The sequence below is a fragment of the Esox lucius genome, chromosome 21 (assembly GCF_011004845.1).
Source record: "Esox lucius isolate fEsoLuc1 chromosome 21, fEsoLuc1.pri, whole genome shotgun sequence".
NCBI classification, from domain to species: domain Eukaryota; kingdom Metazoa; phylum Chordata; class Actinopteri; order Esociformes; family Esocidae; genus Esox; species Esox lucius.
In genome coordinates, this window is record NC_047589.1 from 11,854,223 (window position 1) to 11,875,135 (window position 20,913).

Genomic DNA, 20,913 nt, shown 5'->3' on the forward strand with positions numbered 1-20,913 from the left:
TTGATTTTATTGCACACGCTGCACATTGCAGTTACCCTCTCTGTTTTTCTCAAATTAATCCTGTACTATTCAGAAAGGGCCCTTTCATCTCACTCTCTCATCCTCTCCTTCCCGACTGCCTGTCTCTCCTCTGTGACTGCCTGTCTCTCCTCTGTGACTGCCTGTCTCTCCTCTGTGACTGCCTGTCTCTCCTCTGTGACTGCCTGTCTCTCCTCTGTGACTGCCTGTCTCTCCTCTGTGACTGCCTGTCTCTCCTCTGTGACTGCCTGTCTCTCCTCTGTGACTGCCTGTCTCTCCTCTGTGACTGCCTGTCTCTCCTCTGTGACTGCCTGTCTCTCCTCTGTGACTGCCTGTCTCTCCTCCGTGACTGCCTGTCTCTCCTCCGTGACTGCCTGTCTCTCCTCCGTGACTGCCTGTCTCTCCTCCGTGACTGCCTGTCTCCCCTCCGTGACTGCCTGTCTCCCCTCCGTGACTGCCTGTCTCCCCTCCGTGACTGCCTGTCTCCCCTCCGTGTCTGCCTGTCTCCCCTCCGTGTCTGCCTGTCTCCCCTCCGTGTCTGCCTGTCTCCCCTCCGTGTCTGCCTGTCTCCCCTCCGTGACTGCCTGTCTCCCCTCCGTGACTGCCTGTGGCTCCTCTCTGACTACCTAGTCTCACCTCCTAGACTACATCTCTCCTTCCTCACTACCTGTCTTTACTTCCTCACTACCTGTCTTTACTTCCTCACTACCTGTCTTTACTTCCTCACTACCTGTCTTTACTTCCTCAGCACTCACCTATCTAGTCCTTGACACAGTGTGATTGAAAGTTGTAACACAAACAGAGCAAGCCAAATAAGAGCTTGTTAATGGATGTCACTGTCCATTATACCTTACAAAAATCTGAAAGATACAGTTACAGATTTTGTTTATTTGCATTTTAATGGGAGTGCTCCTAATCTCAACATGTTACCTGTATAAAATACACCTGTCCACAGAAGCAATCAATCAGATTCCAAACTCTCCACCATGGCCAAGACCAAAGAGCTGTCCAAGGATGTCAGGGACAAGATTGTAGACCTACACAAGGCTGGAATGGGCTACAAGACCATCGCCAAGCAGCTTGGTGAGAAGGTGACAACAGTTGGTGCGGTTATTCACAATTGGAAGAAACACAAAGAACAGTCAATCTCCCTCAGTCTGGGGCTCCATGCAAGATCTCACCTCGTGGAGTTGAGATTGTGAGACCGGTGAGGAATCAGACCAGAACTACACGGGAGGATCTTGTCAATTATCTCAAGGCAGCTGGGACCATAGTCACCAAGAAAACAATTGGTAACACATTACGCTGTGAAGGACTGAAATCCCTCTGCTCAAGAAAGCACATGTACAGGCCTGTCTGAAGTTTGCCAGTGAACATCTGAATGATTCAGAGGAGAACTGGGTGAAACTGTTGTGGTCAGATGAGACCAAAATTGAGTTCTTTGACATCAACTCAACTCGCCGTGTTTGGAGGAGGAGGAATGCTGCCTATGACCGCAAGAACACCATCCCCACCGTCAAACATGGAGGTGGAAACATTATGCTTTGGGGGTGTTTTTCTGCTAAGGGGACAGAACAACTGCACCGCATCAAAGGGACAATGGACGAGGGCCATGTACCGTCAAATCTTGGGTGAGAACCTCCTTCCCTGAGCCAGGGCATTGAAAATGGATCGTGGATGGGTATTCCGGCATTACAATGACCCAAAACACACGGCCAAGGCAACAAAGGAGTGGCTCAAGAAGAAGCACATTAAGGTCCTAGAGTGGCCTAGCCAGTCTTCAGACCTTAATCCCATAGAAAATCTGTGGAGGGAGCTGAAGGTTCGAGTTGCCAAACGTCAGCCTCAAAACCTTAATGACTTGGAGAAGATCTGCAAAGATGAGTTGGACAAAATCCCTCCTGAGATGTGTGCAAACCTGGTGGCCAACTACAAGAAACGTCTGACCTCTGTGATTGCCAACAAGGGTTTTGCCACCAAGTACTAAGTCATGTTTTGCAGAGGGATCGGATACTTATTTCACTAATTAAAATGCAAATCAATTCATAATGTGTTTTCCTAGATTTATTTTGTCTCTCACTGTTCAAATAAACCTACCAGTAAAATTATATGCTGATAATTTCTTTGTCAGTGGGCAAACGTACAAAATCAGCAGGGGATCAAATACTTTTCCTTCCTCATTGTACATTTGCGTTTGTGGTTACCTAGTCATAGTTTGATGTAGCCCAGTCATCACATACGTGGAATATGGGAACACATACTAATATCTTTGACCAAAGTAATAAGTAGTTCACTTAGCAATGATTGTTTAACTTGCCCCCTTCCTCGCCAACTGAGTGAATGTAGGTTCTATGGTAGTCCCAATGAGAGACATGAGAAGGCCCGACTGCAATTCACTGAAAACTATAACCCTCTAAGGCAAGAACACCTTCCCCACAGGCATACATGGAGGGGGTTCCGTGATCTTTTTGGGTTGCTTTGCTGCCTCTGGCACTAGGCGCCTTGAACATGTGCGTGGTGTCATGAAATCAAGAAAATAGGAAAGGCATTTAGGAGCGAAATGTCAAACCCACTGTCAGAAAGCAGTCTCCCCGTCGAAGGTTTAGAGTCTTCCGGCAGGACAGTGACCCCAAACACACTTCAGAAAGCGCCCAGGAAATGTTCAGGACTGTTTTGAAGTTGCCAGTAAAGAGTTCAGATCTGAATTCTATTGGAAATCCATGGTGATATCTGAGAACGGCTGATGGGAGGCACCCTTCAACTCTTGGTTCTTCACCCGTTTGGCCCAGCAGAGTGGGACAGACTGCCAGTACAAGGATGCAGGAAGTTCATCCATGGTGATTGGAAGAGCTTGATTACAGTTATTTTGGCCAACTGCGGTGCTACCAAATATTGGGTCTAGGGTGTCAATAATGTTGTCCTTGCCATTACTGTTTTTCTCAATGAAAGGGATTTGAGGTTCTGAATCAAAAAGGAAGGTTCTGTCATTTTAACAGTGAGCAATAATTGTGGGCACCAAATACTTATGATTCATTTGAACTTATTTTTAGAGACAGTGTGAGTTATTTGAAAAAGATGCAAGGGTGCCAATAACAAGACTATTTCTTGGCTCCTCACTCTGGAATGTCTTAATAGTTTAAATGCAGCTTACTACTTCATTTTTTAATTTTATTTAACAGTTACATTAAATAATGATGTCCTTTGAAATACATTCGTCGTGGCTGTTGTCTTTAATAGGATAAAAGACTGGCACTGGAGAAAGCAAGGGCTATATTTGGTTAAAAGGAGGAAGATGTCTATGCATTCAGACACCTTTAGCAGTCTCTTTCCCCTAATCTTTCTGATATCCTGAGAAGTTTCAATATAAAAATATAGACCGTATGTGTTTCCACTGAAACAGCTGAGTATCACTGTGTCTCCCTGTAAACCCTGTTCATTGCCGCCCGCAGCTTTATTTTAGCTCTTATCCCTTCCCCCTTTCCTCTGACGTCTTGGTGAGCTGAAAGTCGTTTTTTTTCAGAGAAAGAGGGAGGTGGGTAACCTATTCTGGTTTGGAAAAGTGGCTTTGTCTTTAATAGCACGTCTTTGTTTGTAGTTCCCTGTGATGACTAGGGTTAAGCTTGACATAGATGGACTGTCTCCATAAGGAATGTACCACAGCTGTAGGGGAATCGGGCAGTCTCTGTCCCTCCTGTACAGTGTTGCTCACCAGCAAGATCCCAACCATGCATTTACTGTCCTGTCAGTCAGTATAAAAAGGGGCCAAAAAACAAAAAGCCAACGACTCCTTTTCCCTTCTTCCTGTTATGATTCCTTATCCTCCCCGTCTCCTCAGCCGGGGGGTGGGAGGAGTGGGGCGGTGCATTTCTCAAACCGATTTGTCGTACAGAAGTCCTAACTAAACCCGGCTAAGTAAAAGCAGTTCTGCACTTAGATATTTATTAGCGGGGCAGAGTAGATGTGACATGAACGGGGGTAAAAGCTCTGCAGTGAAGCACGGCTAAGAGAGGCTGAGAGCACCACTAATGACGGGACGGTCCCAGACTGCCCAAACAGTAGAAACACACTCGGACTGAAATGGATTTCGAATCGTAAAAATGGTGCTGGTTTTCGACACGCGCCTGTTTTCTTATGTGACTGCGTATGCGCGTGTCGCCGAGTCGCCTCGGGACCTCCCACGGCGTTTCCTTCTCCCCCTCTCTGCTTCCGTCTCCCGCGGCTCGGTTTATATTTATCACGTTTTCGCCGTCTCTTTTTTTAGAGCGCCCTGTGCACTCATCTTGTTTTGACACTCATCGATGGAGCTCTGGGTCTGAATGTAAAATTTAAGTCCGATGACTTGAAACCTTGAATGCTCTGGCCCCTCCGCCACGCAGGATATGTGATGTTTCATTCCATCTGGTGTGTATTTTGGAAGAGTTTATTTCATTTTCTCCCCCTCTACGCTCCTACCTTGTACACACTTTGGATTTATATCTAGATGCACATCTGGCAGTGTTGGATATGTGTGATTATAATTTATGTTTACGTGTGTGTGTGTGTGTGTGGGTTTGATTGTGGGTGGCTGTGTGTGGCTGTGTGTGTTCCTGGGTGTGTTTGCCACAGCTGTTGCGGAGCTCCTTGGTCAACAACCGTACCCAGGCCAAAGTGGCAGAGGAGTTGGGCATGCAGGAGTTTGCCATCACCAACGACAAAACCAACCGCCCCGTGGCCCTTCGGACCAAGACCCTCGCTGACCTGCTGGAATGTACGTATGCTCTTGAGAAGAGACACTTTCTGCATTTTGGCAGACTTCTGTCTAAAGCCTCTTTGCCAACTAAGATGTTATCACTACGTGTGTGTTTTTTTTGGCTTCTCATCAAATGTCTCTTAAAATTTTTATAATAGCAATTTTATATGTCCAAAACCTCTTTTCATCTGCCTGAAACCTTTTTTTCCCCTTCATGCACTCTTCTTAGAAGACACCGAGATCCCTTCTGTGTTTTCTGTGTGATTCCTTGGCCTCCGTGGTACCATGCTCTCTCCTTAAATGTGGTTTTGTGTGTTCACTGGAGACACGGCCTCTCCTCTGTCCTTAACATCTTCTAGTCCTTTCCCTTGATGAAGGCCAGGCATGTAATTCTCTGTGAGACTACACGGCCCGGGTCTTGTCCTTTTGTTCCCGAGGCTTTTGCCTCTTGCTTGTTGACCGGCGGGTTAACGGCGAGTGCGGGGGCTGCGTGTCATTTCTGGTGAAAGGGCAGGCTACAGTGCTCCCTCCCTTCCCTCCCTCAGCCCGGCTAACCCTTTAGCATCGTGTCCCAAACGCCACCCTATAAGCCAGCCCAGTGCGCTACCAAATAACAAAAGCCCAGGCTTTTTGTCGCCGTTGAGGACGTACCTGGAGAAAATACCTCCACGTTCCGGGGGTTGGGAGCGGTGGAGGGAATGGCCGCGCGGCCAGAGGTACGCTTCTGGATGCTCTTCAAAGGCCGAGCCGCATAAGGATGACATGCGCTGTGGACACACACATCACACACACACACACACATGATGTGAACACGAGAGACTCAGAGTCTTATATCCATCAGTGGTCGTATTAAATTGGAAGACCTTTGTGCCCGTTCATTTATGTGTGCCAGCCTACACACAAATGAACACAAACGCGTTCGCATGCACGCGTGCGCGTGCACCACACGCTAGCTTATTTGCATCCGTGTATATACTTTTCAAAGGCCAGGGCTGAGCGAGGATGGTAACAGCTGAGCTGACAGGTTTGGGCTGAAATGAATGCAGCTCTTATGCGTATGAACGCTCGCGCCTCCAGCCATTATACAGTCATAGGGTACAACTGGAGTCCAGACGATGGCTGCCCCTTTAACTCCGCTCCATTCCCCTGGCGCCCTGAGTCTGATCAGAAGCCTGTGGGTGGGCGGTCCACGTTCTCTTCAGTATATAGGGAATATTGGGGACACCGGCCCCCCCTCTACCATGTTCGTGGGAAATATGACCCATCACACCTCTTCTTGGCCGACTAATCAAACACATTCTGGTGCAACGTGCCAACAAGGAGGATGACCGACAGGCAGTGTGGGACGAGATCCAAAACGGTTCAGACATGTTAAAGTACCGGTTCTTTGTAGCTCAGTCGGTGGAGAACCACATTCGCAGTGCCAAGAGTCTTGGAGGCTATCCCCACTGGGCCCACCGTGAGGCAGAAACACTCTTTGGACCAGGATTATATTCTAAATGTATCTGCAATTATTTAATATTTAATAATAACAGCCTGAAGTCGGACCTGCTGCTTGATCCGTTTTACATGACGGCGCCACAAGCTGAATTTCTATCATGATTTCATATTGTCCTTTCCGTTATGATATTATTTCCAGCAACTATGGCCATCATTTCTGTGTATATTGTGTATGTTATGTCTCGTTTCAAGTGTTACGTATGTGTAGCTTTGGTGGTGGCTTTTAAGAAGTGCTAGTCTAGGATCAGCCCGTGTAAACTTGTCTGCTGGGTTCTGGGAAGGCATACCTGGTTTAGGATCAGCACTGTTGAAGTGCTATATTGATGCAGCCATCATTGTCTGACTGCTTCCATTTGCTATAATATTAACACACTTTCGGGATAGAAATTCAATTACTTTCTTCTCCTATTTGCAATTCTTAAACTCAAAGCAGCATTCATTTCTTTCCAATTTTAGCTATCTCTTAAAGATGCAATCTGCGACTTTAGCAAATAATAAAAACAAACAAAATGAAGCCACCTTTTTTGGCTGGCTGTGTCAAATGTTGTTTATACACTCACCTAAAGGATTATTAGGAACACCATACTAATACTGTGTTTGACCCCCTTTTGCCTTCAGAACTGCCTTAATTCTACGTGGCATTGATTCAACAAGGTGCTGAAAGCATTCTTTAGAAATGTTGGCCCATATTGATAGGATAGCATCTTGAGGTTGATGGAGATTTGTGGGATGCACATCCAGGGCACGAAGCTCCCGTTCCACCACATCCCAAAGATGCTCTATTGGGTTGAGATCTGGTGACTGTGGGGGCCATTTCAGTACAGTGAACTCATTGTCATGTTCAAGAAACCAATTTGAAATGATTCGAGCTTTGTGACATGGTGCATTATCCTGCTGGAAGTAGCCATCAGAGGATGGGTACATGGTGGTCATAAAGGGATGGAAATGGTCAGAAACAATGCTCAGGTAGGCAGTGGCATTTAAACAATGCCCAATTGGCACTAAGGGGCCTAAAGTGTGCCAAGAAAACATCCCCCACACCATTACACCACCACCACCAGCGTGCACAGTGGTAACAAGGCATGATGGATCCATGTTCTCATTCTGTTTACACCAAATTCTGACTCTACCATCTGAATGTCTCAACAGAAATCGAGACTCATCAGACCAGGCAACATTCTTCCAGTCTTTAACTGTCCAATTTTGGTGAGCTCGTGCAAATTGTAGCCTCTTTTCCTATTTGTAGTGGAGATGAGTGGTACCCGGTGGGGTCTTCTGCTGTTGTAGCCCATCCGCCTCAAGGTTGTGCGTGTTGTGGCTTCACAAATGCTTTGCTGCATACCTCGGTTGTAACGAGTGGTTATTTCTATCAAAGTTGCTCTTCTGTCAGCTTGAATCAGTCGGCCCATTCTCCTCTGACCTCTAGCATCAACAAGGCATTTTCGCCCACAGGACTGCCGCATACTGGATGTTTTTCCCTTTTCACAACATTCTTTGTAAACCCTAGAAATGGTTGTGCGTGAAAATCCCAGTAACTGAGCGGATTGTGAAATACTCAGACCGGCCCGTCTGGCACCAACAACCATGCCACGCTCAAAATTGCTTAAATCACCTTTCTTTCCCATTCTGAAATTCAGTTTGGAGTTCAGGAGATGATCTTGACCAGGACCACACCCCTAAATGCTTTGAAGCAACTGCCATGTGATTGGTTGATTTAGATAATTGCATTAATGAGAAATTGAACCAGTGTTCCTAATAATCCTTTAGGTGAGTGTATGTGCGTTATCAATAAGTAGAAAAACTATCATACCTCAGTATGTAATCAAATAAGTGATTGGAATATGGGATAATTTTTTGTGCTTCATTGTCATAATTTTGTCAAGTTTTATTTTTTTTCTTAAATTATGCCCCCCCCCCCGACTATCCACTCTGACATAAATTGGCCAGCAGCTGTATGTATTTGCCTACTCATGGCCTCTAGCCAATTGGACATGTAAGGCAGCCTGCTAAACAAGTAGACACAAGCAAATATTGCCAGAAAAGTTGAAAATCCAACATGATTGATAGCTGGAACAGCAGACATTGCCTTGCTACGATTCACAAATGATGTTTGGGCTAGAGTCAGAAGGTAAAAGGTTTGGCCTCAGATAAGTCAGCAAAACTGAGCCAAGCATGTGTTTCTGTCTGGGGAATTGAGAGGAAAAGTAGAGCAGCTTTTTCTAATCTAATCAGAACAGCAGGCACAAGCGATACCCCTCATGTTTCTTTATAGACATCAAAACTTGCCAATAGTTGTTTAGAGCAAACAGCACCTCGTTCTGTTTGAGTGACAGCAAGGTGTACTTGCAGTCGAAAATTAGCCAACTTCACATCACAGATGATAAAAACACGGGGCTAGTCCGACTCCTGTAATTCAGCTCCTTTCTTCTGCACAGTATTTCAAACCCACCTGCACCACTGATATAACAGAGCAGGCTTAAGGTGTCAACGCTTCAATTGCTAGTGATCAAAATGATTAAGAAAAGCCAAATGTGAATATGACTGTCTCAAACCTACCTCTAGAACTCTCCAACTCAAACAGGCTTTTCTAGTGATCTTTTAGGTGGTACCACCCAGTACACGTGGAAGGGAGATTACTGCTCACAGAACCACATTTGAAATTAATATGGAGGTTCTTCTTAAGCTGCATGTCACGCATTTTAATGGCAGAGTTTGAACGGGCAAGATATGTTTAGTAGTAAAAGAGCCAAATGCTTCCCTTTTGTAACAGACTGTCAAAATAAAGACCGGAGTCATTGTGTTTTGCTCCAAGCACAAAACATCTGATTTCCCCCGATGAGAACGCCTTTCTACCGACGGTTTCTGTCTAAACGTCAAGTAACCCATTCATCCCCCTCCGCCGCGGTTTCCTCCTCTCCCTCTTTCATCCTTCATTCATTGTTGTTTCACCCTCTTCTGACACTGGCAGCTTTCATCGCGGCGCTCTACATCGACAAGGACCTGGAGTATGTTCACACGTTCATGAACGTCTGCTTCTTCCCCCGGCTGAAGGTGAGCGTCCCTGTGTGCATGTTAGTGTGTTAATTAACTCCTCCTGTGTACTTGTGGGTGTTTGAGAGTGCGCGTACCTGAAGGTGAGCTCTCCTCCGATCCCATTGACAGGCGGCCTCCCCTCGCCCACGAGAGAGGGCCACTCACGCGCCAATCAATGAGCACTCTTCGCCTCCCCCTCTAGCCGATAGAGAGGGGAGGCGAGGGGAGCTAATGGCTAAACACTAATAGTGCTAGCATTGACGAGCGGCGCTCAAGTGGTGCTTGACTCCTTAACTGTCTTAGCATGACTGCGCAGTCTTTTTTTAGGCTTCCTTAATGGACGCCAGTTGCAGCCGGTGTGTTCTACTGGGTTCTCAGTGCCTGTTTGGATATTGATCCACCTCATTGGTGTGGATAGTACCGTTCTGTTCAAAAGTGTTGTTTCTCAAGTGTTTCTGGGATGTGCTGAGGAGGCGGGTGTTTATTTAGAGACTTCAGTTAAGCCTCTGACAGGGGATGTGAAGTAGCAGGAAATTGGGGAGATTTAGAGATGGGAGTTTGGAGTGTGTGAAGGAAACCGGTCGGTTGAGAGGAATCCGATGCAGGGACGGACCGCGTAGGTTGGGCGGGCCTGCTCTTCCATTTTGAACGGTCACAAAGATTAGGGCCACATCCATCACTAGACATACTATGTCACTGTACAGAGCCTCTACAGATGGAGACACATGGAGATTTCCACTTCCAACAGATTGTCACTAAAGGACACCACATTCCAGCAATAGCAGAGTTGAGCCAGTATTTTATATTGATTTGAAATGAAATGCTAATGAACGTAAGTATTCAGCCAACGCGTCACTGTTTGGTGTCATTGGCGCGTTGAGATTGGTCCCTTCGTCCAAGGACATTTGTGCTTTCTACCAGGTCCTCCTCAAGTATTTGCCAGTTGTGCTTACACATCCCAGTGAAGTATCCCCATAGCTTTAGGCTGCAACCAAGATGCCTCAGGATGAGGATGTTGTTAGGTGGGTGATGAGCTATGCCTGGTGTGTTCCAGCTGTAGCACTTTGCATTCAGGCCAATGACTAACATTTTCGCCTCATCAGGCAACAGAATCTTTTGCTTTATGCTCTCAGAGTCTTTCACATGCCTTTCTACACCCCCCCCCCCCCCCCACACACACACACTTGCTGTCATGTGCTTGTTTCTCAAGGGTGTCTTCCATCTGGGCACTCTCCCATAAAGCTCAGATTGGTGAAGTGCTGCAGAGACAGTTGTCCTTCCAGCAGGTTCCACCGTCCTAGCCAAGAAACCGTAGCTCTGTCGGGAGATGATTAGGTTCTTGGTCTTGGTCATGATGGAGCCCGCTGTGCTCTTGAGGACTTTTAACATCACGGAAATAGTTGCATGACCTTCCACGGATGTGTCTATCCCCACGAATCGTGTCCCTGTTTCCCCAGATGGAGGTTGGTCCCGCTTTAGAGGAGACGTGTGTTTACAAACCAAGGAGATGGTTGGGTTTTGAAACGGTGTTCAAAGATAGTTTGGTGCTAGTCCGTATTAAGATGCGGTGCAGGTATTTCAAGTCACCGCTGTCATTATGTCTGAACGGGCTGTAATGCAGCATGCCAAACTGAAAGGTAGCCTTTCATTTTATTCCAAAAAGTGTCTTGTTATGATACTTGTTATGATATTAGTTTTATGATTCAAATTATAAGCAAAACATAAACACCTTGTCATTACTGTCAGCATTTTATTTTGTATTTTAGCGGCAAGTCACTAAGATATCATTTGTTTTTGTTACACTCCCTTCAAAATGAAGTTGTCTTTTTAATGAAATGCTCCAAAACGCTCACATACTCATCACCAACTTATATCCCAATTTCATGGATTCCACTTGAATTGCTCCCAAATAGCATTTTGAACAGGATCCTTTCTAATGATTATATGTATATGGTGATATTGTTGTTTGCATATTGCCTAGACTTGGTGTATGATCACATGTTTTAGCGATGTGTGTGCAATGTGTCCTGGTATCAAAACATCCAGTACAAAACTGTTTCCACCTATGCCCCCCCAGAGAGAGAGAGAGAGAGAGAGAGAGAGAGAGAGAGAGAGAGAGAGAGTGAGAGAGACGGGGAGAGTGTCGGCTACAGGGGCAGGCAGAGCCACTCTTTGTAGAAAATTAATAGGAACAGACAGTTCTAGATTCAAAGTGTCCCTTTTATAACAAGGCTGCTTTCCTGTTAATGGAAGGGCTTTTAGAAGTCCCTTTGGATGGGAGAAATGTATCAGGCCTACCCACCTGGGAGAGACAGAGAGAGAGAAGACACTATATTTTTGGCCAAGCTACAGTAGGAGCATAGAAGAGACACTCTTGTCTTAAGTAGCCTGTGATTTTTGCCCACTGCTGAGAGAGAAGTCAGGGAGTCGGAGAAAGAGAGTGAGAGAAGTCACGGAGTTGGAGAAAGCCGAAAGGGAGCGAGAAGTCATTTGAGCAAAAGGTGGGAATAACTGTCAGGGAAGCATAGTAAAGGGATGGGCACTGAGAAAGAAGAGGGGGAGAGCAGGAGATTGTTTGTAATGGCGACAGTATGTTAAATGTGTGTGTTTGGTGTGCGTGTCACAGGAGTTCATCCTGAACCAGGACTGGAACGATCCTAAGTCCCAGCTCCAGCAGTGCTGTCTGACCCTGCGCACAGAGGGCAAGGAGCCTGACATCCCTCTCTACAAGTAAGCTACTGTTCCCTTAAGCCCTTCACCCCTCTCTCTCCCCACGCCATGTTGTCCTCATACTCTATGTTAGCTGCCTCCTCCTGCCATGCATCCCGTTCTTTATTTCTCTCCCTCTCTTTTGTGGTCTCGCTCTGTTGATATCCACCCTCTACTTTTTCCTTCTTTTCATCGCCTCGACCTCTGAACAGCGTGGGTCACCGAATGTCAGTTGAAGGACAGCGATGGTCACTGTTTTTGTCGAAGCGGTAAAGGAATTACGAAGAAGCCACTGGGTGGGTGTGCCCGTGCGCGGTTTTTTTTCTCCTGATGTCAATTTATTCAACCCCTCCACACACCCTCATCATTGCTTTTGTCCAGGGGAACCTTGACCGGCTCCTCTAACTGAACATAATGAATGGCAGCGACGTGTGCAGGTTTTTCTTGTAGGGATAAATAAACACCACTACCAAAGAGACTTGTCTTATTGCAAAGTAAGGTTGAGTAGCAAGTGTCATTTGACACACCGTTTCCCAAATCCCATTGCTAGGTTATATGTCTCCATGGTAACTGACAACCGACTAACAGTATTTGAGAAATTTGGGATTACAACTGTAGCTTCTGAAGCCTTCTTAAAATGTGATATTAAACCTAAGCGTAACCATGCTGTTAACCACATGTCTAACTAACGTTAAATACAGACTCCAAAACACTTTTGTTTTACAAACACTCACTGACATTTGTTAGCCGCACTATCTCCTATAGTCCAAGTATTTTATCATCCAATTCTATCTATGTCTCATCCCAACAACTTTCTTTGGATTCAGGAGAGGTGTCAGTCATGGAAAGTCCACTGCCTCGCCATCTGCGCCAAAACGTTCCGTTTTTTTACACACTGCTCACCCAACCAGGAAGTCACTTGGGTTAAGATGTGCACACTCACTCAGCTGATGACCTCCACTAGCTTTGGGCACGCCCAACCTAACTCCGGGAGTCACAACAGCTAAACAAGGAAATACCTGCTGACGATCCCGCCCCCGCTCCCCAATGCTGGACAATTTGAATCGCACGTGTGGTTTCACCAGGGCCAGCTCCAGGCATAAGCGCAACATAAGAGGTTATTTTGCTTAGGGCCCCAAAAAAAGGCTAGAGCCGGCCCTGGATTTCACAGTGAGTCATCAGCTACCTGCCCCATCAGGGCCTGGACCTGAACTGTGGTGGACAGCCTGGTTCTTCGACAGAGTCTGTTGGACCACCGTTTCACCAGAGAGGCGAGAACTTCCATGTTGATTGAGGTCTGTGGTTGTTGTAATGGTTTGGGATGTATCCTCAAGGTAGAAGCCTTAAGACAGAGCAATATACGCAGCCTGAAACAACCCCTTATAAGATATTAATGGAGGGTCGGCAGGGCCGTCTTACTGTTTCAGAGGGATACGTAGAGTATATATATTTCCTACACCGTTTGGCACTCTGACAGTTTGATCCTTTACCTTACCCTGTCAAATCTCTGAGATGTTTAACTACTGACAAAAGGCCCCAGGGTGATTTTTACCTTTTGCCGTCTGCATGCGATCCTTGCTTTGCCAGTGCGTTGTTATCAGTCTCCTCAGCGGTGTTAGTACTCAACAGACTGCAGAGGCCACAGTACAAACACTATCGATTTGCTTCATTCAAACATATTAGCCAAGCGTCTGGGCTGCCTTATGTTTGTCCAAATGCGGTGAGACTTTAGACTGCAATGTAAACAACCCAACACCGTGCTAGTGGTTTACCTCGCCCTTCCCAAGTCGCTCGCTAACATCTTCCGCTCTTGTTGTCTTTGCTGTTTAAGGTGGAGTGACAGTGACAAGATCAAGCCTTCTGAATGGCCATGCTTGACCTGTGGTCACTTATAAACCTTGTCAAAAAGTGCCCTCAACCTGTCTTGGATATATTATCAGCAATTCCTATACCAACTAAGAAGAGGATCTGGTATGCAGCAGTTCTGTTGGGGAGAGGCATGAACTGGTATCTCTGTTTCTATGGGCCCATTTGTTGTCTTTCTAGCAAAAATGCCTATTGGTTACCTTTCAGAACAAAACATGCAGATAATTCACAGAACGCTCATTCGCAGGTTTCAGGCTTAGTGGAAAAGGAATATAATTTTCTCCTCTAAAGCAGCAACTTGTCTACAAGGTGCAATTTTTGTCCCCATGGATGGTGGTGACTGTCGTTCCCGTTTAACCAAGTTAATTGTCTGAGAGGGTAGGAAGCAGCAAAGTACAGCTCCACAGTACTGACACACTAGTTAAAGGTTGCTTTTGCACTTTTAAGTTTTAAGCCAAACCTCTACAGGGAAATCTGTAACTTCATATTGAAAGCATCGTACAGGAATACTTCTGTGCTGTCACCGGTGTTGGTGAATTGTCCAGTAGTTCACTAACTCATCCCGGGCCAAGCATCATGGCCGACGTAGCAGTAGAGACTAGCATCATTCACCTACGGATCACAGTTACCTAGATATCATGACCTCTGACCTCTTTTCAGACGTTTTACCAGCTTTTCACATGACCTCTCCACAAAGACTGCAGGCAAGGTGATGGTTTTACAGGTCATTACACACTTTCACGTGCACGCACGCATGCACACACACACACACACACACACACACAGAGGTGCAAATGTAGGCAGGCGAATAGCCTGTGTCAGTGAGTTGCTAAAGAGTGCCTTTAGTATGAAGAGAAATAGTCCCATAGAGTGATAAAGGCCCCCCCCACTGAGGCTCCACTGTCTCCATCAGAATTACAGGGAGCTGGCCAGAGTCTCTGGCCGGTACTACACACTCTGAACAGTGTGATAGAAAGGCCCATACTGTGTCTGTACTGCACAATGCCATCTACCTGTCTGCATTTCCATTCATTTCTGCAGAGCATTGCAGTCAGTACCTATCGCCTGTTTTCTGAGTCCTTGAGTCTGTTAAATCAGAGGTGAAGTCGGTGTATCGTAAAGGGGTCCCCATATTATGATTTAAATACCCAGATACGTGTATATGTATTTATATATATATATACACCCACTGATGAGTCAAAACATTATGACCACTCACAGGTGAAGGGATTAACATAGATTAGATGGTCAGTGAACAATCAGATCTCGTAGTCAACGTGTTGGTTGCAGGAGTAAAGACCTGAGTGACTTTGACAAGGGCCAAATTGTTATGTCCAGTTGACTGGGTCAGAGCATCTCTGCAACGGTAAGGCTTGTGGGGTGTTCCCAGTCAGCAGTGGTGAGTACCTGCTGACAGTGGTCCGAGGAGGGACAAACCACAAACTGGCGACAGGGTGTTGGACGCCCAAGGCTCATCGATGTGCAAGTCAACGAAGGCTGTCCCATCTGGTCGGAACTTACGGAAGGTCTACTGTGTCACAAGTCGTAGAAAATGTGATTGATGGTTATGGGGGAATGTGTCACAACACAGTGCATTGCACCCTGTTGCAGACCAGTCAGTGTGCCCATGATGACGCCTGTTCACTGTGGAAAGCACCTACAATGGGCACGTGAGTGTCAGAACTGGATCTTGGAGCAGTGGAAGAAGGTCACCTGGTCTGATGAGCCCTGTTTTCTTTTACATCATGTGGACGGCCGTGTACGTGTGTGCCGTTTACCAGGGGGAAGTGATGGCACCAGATGCACTATGGGAAGACAACAAACCGGTGGAGGGAATGTGATTCTCTGGGCAATATTCTGCTGGGAAACCCTGGGTCCTGGCATTCATTCACATCAATTTGACACATGCCACTTGTATTAACATTGTAGCAAACCAGGGAAACCACTACATGACAATGGGATTCTCTGATGGCAGTGGCCTCTTTCAGCAGGGTATATAATAATACATAAATAATATTTACGTATGTTTTTTTATATATACTTCCGCATTTCCAAAAAGTTGGAGTTATTACGTATATATTCAGCTGTTATAAGCTGATAAGAATCCTGTAATGTTCAAATATTGTTTTACCGTTCTGATCTTACTTTACTGTTCTGATTGTCTGCCTGTGCTGTATGTGTGTACTAGACAGCCCACAGGTGCTCCCCCATATTCCAGAATTGTCTCTGGTTTATGCTGCTTTTGGAGATTTTCTAATTCCAAGTGACAGTTTTCCCTGTCGAGGTTTGGTTTAGAACTCAGAACTGAGCAACTCAGAGGAACAGTTAGTATTTGTTCGGAACATGCCACAGGCCTCTTCATTTGTAAGTGAGAAATAGGATTTAATTATTAATAAAGTGCCATAAGTGACCACATTGCATTAAAAATGAATAGCCCCCCCTGAAATAAGTAAATTGTCTGTTAATAATTTAGAGTACTCAAAACCCTGGGTGTTTTGTGTCTGTGTGTGGTTTATGCTAATGTTACCATTTTAGACATCTACAAGCGCTGTTTGTTTACTTGTACTCCCATCTCCCTGCTGCAATCTAACTAAAAGAATATGGTGATGTAAAATAGATTTTTTTTAATGTTTCATGTCGTAAATATCATAAGTGTTCCTTGTCTTTCCGTCTGAATTTGCTGGCTTGTGTCTGTTTCCGCGCCACACCAAAGCTAATGGAGTCTTACAGAGAGCATGGCCATTATTGTTATTAATACCAGTTCTGCTCCTCATGGCGTGTTCAATGTGTGGCAAAATAACACACGTCTTTCCACCCTGAGACTGTGGGGGTCTTGTGTTGTTCTTCTCCCAGAGGACTACATGCTGTCATACCACACAGCCCACCATTTTGTATTCTCCTGTATGCTCGCGCTCTCTGTCCTCGCTTCTCTCTGATTCTATCCGTCACCTCTCCCTCCTGCCTCCCGTTCTCCCGCTCTCGTTCTCGCTCTCTCGTTGTCCTTTCTGTCTCTGCTGCTTCTGTTTTCCTCTTTCCATCTCTCGCTCTCTTCTCTCTGAGGACAAATTATATTTGCTCCAAATGAAAACTTTAGTTTTCTTGTTATTTTCCAGGGCAGGGCCAACATCGAGTGTCCTTGTGCCTTCTCGCATCTTATTACCCCCCCCACCCCCCCCCCCCCCCCCATGTTCTTCCCTGGCTCATCCTCCTCACTTTTTCACCTGTCTGTTGCAGGACTCTACAGACAGTGGGGCCGTCTCATGCGCGGACATACACCGTGGCTGTGTACTTCAAAGGAGAGCGGATCGGCTGTGGCAAGGGCCCAAGGTATATAGACCCCCCGCCCGCCCACTCACCCATCCAGCAGGCACAACTAGTGTCCCAAACGGCATCCCAGTTTTTGCACCAGCGCACTGTACAGGGAACAGGGGTGGTGTTTGAGACACATTGCTTAGTGTGCTCCTCTTTGCTCAATGCACGGCTAATGGGCTCTAGAAATAATGGCCATGTTTTATTGATGGTGTTTATTATAGCAATTAAGCACTGTGGCTATTCTATTGGGAGGGACATTATGCGGAATGAAAATGAATCGATTCATTATTGAATTGACGTAAATGGTATTATAGAAACATCATTTTGAAGAGAGGAAATGCCCTGTGACGAAAAGCAAGGGGACCGCACACAGCAGCTCTCTCTCCGGAGATAGCCTAGCTTGGTACCAAGGCACAGCGATTAGCCCTCCTTTCCTCACGTCTGGGACTGACGCTAAGGCTACCTGGGACCGCTGGGGAACCACTTTGTTGTACTGAGTTTGCAACGGTCTCCAGTTACGGCAGATATGGCCTCCTAACCCATCCTTTTCACAGTGCCACCCAGGCTTTGGTGAGAAGTAGTGCCTCATAGGAGGAGTAGGGTGCGATTTGGGATGCTGATTATGTCTTTGGTTTGGTCCTACCTGTGTCTCCTGGCAGGGGCTGGGGGATAGATGGGGTGGGGGAATGGGAATGAATCCCTGCATGAAGGGAAGGCCCTTTCAGAGTGGAGGAGATAAAACCCTTTGGCTCCGCTAAGGAGAAATACAACGTAAATCCATGAAACATCTCTCAGCCCTCTGCATTGAAAATCCCCCTCCCGGTCCCCATGAAAGAGCTCTCTCCACCGCTAAGCTGGAGATAACTTTGTCCCCTCCGAAGTATCCCAACCCAGCTTACTGTTTTGGTATTTACTAAACTTAAGCCCCCCCCACCGGGTGGCTATGATCACATAATGCATCATTTAATATATACATAGAGCGCCACGGTAAACAGTACACATGCAGTGAATGCGCCCGGCCAAAAGGCTTAGCTACCTCTGTCAAATATATACACGGCGCTAGCTACCTGGGATGGTTGAGATGAAGGGGGGTAGAAAGGAAAAGGGCTTTGGAGAAACCCTTTCATATAATCCTCTCCGTCTTTGGCCCGCTCCCACAATATAGAATATGAAAAGCGTGTTTTGAATATGCTCAAGACCTTCTTCTCTCTTGTCTCTCCAATCCCTCACCCCACCCCCCAACCCACCCAGTATCCAACAGGCGGAGATGGGGGCTGCCATGGACGCACTTGAGAAATGTAAGTTGTTTGAGGAAGTTGGAACCGCCCGTGTGTGTTGTGCTCCGCGTACTGCGGGACCCTGCTTTGTTTTCCTTCAACATCAGCTTTTTTTACACTTAGAACAATCAAAATGGCTGCCAACAAGTGATGGTCTGTCCGGTGTTATGAAGAAGTTAGAAACCCCTTCTGCGTGTTCATTGCCTATTCCCCGCTGTGGTGCTTTGTTTCAATAATAACGTTGGCTATCCAAAATGGCTTCCGAAGTGCCGACTCCTGTCCAGTCATTTAAAGAAGTTGGAACCGCCGACGCATTGTTAAAGCCCTTCACATATAGCTTACCTTGTGTTGGTGTCTTTTAAAATGAGCTTTGTAAATTTAAAACAAACCTAAAGAGCTGCCAAAGAGCTAGGGAGAGGTCTGTCCAGTTGGTTGGCTGGTATATGCGGAGCATTATCCCATTTGAAGTACTAGCCCAGAACACAGCTACCATGTGGCCTGAACTGGCTGCCTTATGAGCCAAGAATGCTAAGCTTACAGCCAAGGGCCCTCTGCCATGCTAATAGACTGGGAGGACCGCGTTGAACTCTACGCCTGTTGTATTTAATAGGAAAAACTGACAATAAGAAAAGGACTTGGTCTGTCCTTGAGGCTGTAAGAGCAGTGGACGGTTGTGTCAGGCGTGGTGCTGGTCCTTGAGCTGTCCAGTGGGTGGTTGTGTCAGGCGTGGCCCTGGTCCTTGAGCTGTCCAGTGGACGGTTGTGTCGGGCGGGGTCCTGGTCCTTGAGCTGTCCAGTGGGTGGTTGTGTCAGGCGTGGCCCTGGTCCTTGAGCTGTCCAGTGGACGGTTGTGTCGGGCGGGGTCCTGGTCCTTGAGCTGTCCAGTGGACGTTTGTATCAGGCGTGGCCCTGGTCCTTGAGCTGTCCAGTGGACGAATGGGTCGGGCGTGGCCCTGGTCCTTGAGCTGTGCAGTGAAAGACCCGTTGACTTGTCCCTTTGAGACCCGCCAACTTAGTTCTGTTTCTTAGCAAAGAATATCGTATGTGCTCACATAGTCCCCCGAAATACCTTGAGAAACTAGAAAGAAACTGCAATATTACAGTTGTGCCTCGTTTCCACTGGTGCCAAACAGTGGTGTTTTACCCTCAAGTCCAGAATTTGTTCTGTTTGCACAGACACAGGCCAGCGCCAGTCGGCCACTAGGCCGTGGCCGAGTAGCCCGGGTCTCACTTGGTGCCAAGCCCCGGACTTCAAGACTTTGGGCAGGGTTTGGGGGTGACACGTTACGTGCTGTGTAAACTGGGTGTGTTGTGCTATTCGAATAGTGATGTGAAATGGTTTGCTTTAGGCTTCTCATAATGATTTTCATCCGATCTAACAAACAGTACAGGGAAGCAAAGACTCGATGCCATTGACTCGATAGAAAAACGTAGCGCTGAGACTGAGACGTAGTCTCCAGAACCTATAACACAAAATTACCTCAGAATTCCCACAAATCCTTCTATTAGAGCTAGATAGTTTTGACAAAATAATGCAGTATTAAACTGAACAATGAATACACTGGTTTAGTTGCAGTGTCACAAGCCGGTCGCAGGAGTTTGAGGAATAAATTAGTTTTAGTACTCAAGTTCAAATGCTGTTTTGTAAACAAACTGAGCATGGCGTTATTGTTTATTTTATTTTACTACCAGAAATATTTCGACTTACTTACCAAATCGCGTTGATACTTTACTCCTCCCTCCCCACCTGAGCCCCTCCTTAAGTCTTTGGAACCAAATGTATAGTCGAAACAGGAAAGTATAGAGCCAACATTAGCACAAATTACCGGTGTAGCCCTGGTACCGGTATAAAGCACCAGTGGAAATTCGGCACAGGAACAACATACCTAGTAAAATGTTCTTAAAATAGTCCAAAGCCACAGCAAAAATAGTATTGACGTAGAAGTTTCTTTAGAGCCGTGCTATTATATATGTAGTTAAGATGTTAGGTGCGGTATTTGTCATGTGACATTTTTCTTCTGAAATGTAGTCTAGTGCCATGCCGGCAGTATGGCCTGTCTACTCGGCTGCTTTTGCACCAGGCTGATTTCTGACGGATTCAGTTTGACTCAAAAGAAGAAACGTGTCTCCTTGCCAAACAGTCTGTCTTGTTGAAATACAAACACATACTTGATTGAAGAATCCCGTCCGTAGCTCCAGCCTCTGCTGTTGACCTAAAGCTGATGAAAGGCCTTAGACTTCACTACTTCACTAACAATCCCAATTGCTTCAAGAAAAGAAAAAAAATCGCCAAATAGCATGTACCACAGCATAGTTCGAGTAAGGGAAATCCTATTTGCTGCAATGTCTGTTGTAATGGGGATAGTCACAGGGAACGGGGACAGGTGATTATGGCCCTGGAGGATGTATTATTAAAGGAAAGAGAATTGGCAGGGGAGGAGGAGAGAGATGTATCAAATAAAAATAAACC

General features: G+C 46.3%; 1 protein-coding gene across 4 annotated transcripts in view; it reads left to right on the forward strand.

Moving 5' to 3' along the window:
* drosha (drosha ribonuclease III) overlaps positions 1-20,913 on the forward strand; it is a 93,051-nt gene that overhangs the window by 65,468 nt on the left and 6,670 nt on the right. For 2 of the 4 annotated variants that reach the window (XM_010905375.5, XM_010905377.4), the window contains exons 27-31: positions 4,624-4,765; positions 9,216-9,298; positions 11,907-12,010; positions 17,090-17,182; positions 18,419-18,465. In XM_010905375.5, the coding sequence (XP_010903677.2) occupies positions 4,624-4,765; positions 9,216-9,298; positions 11,907-12,010; positions 17,090-17,182; positions 18,419-18,465 (469 nt within the window). Of the gene's footprint in view, positions 1-4,623; positions 4,766-9,215; positions 9,299-11,906; positions 12,011-12,201; positions 12,276-17,089; positions 17,183-18,418; positions 18,466-20,913 lie in introns of those variants that run through there. The other 2 variants (XM_034289364.1, XM_010905378.3) reach the window with 2 other exon arrangements.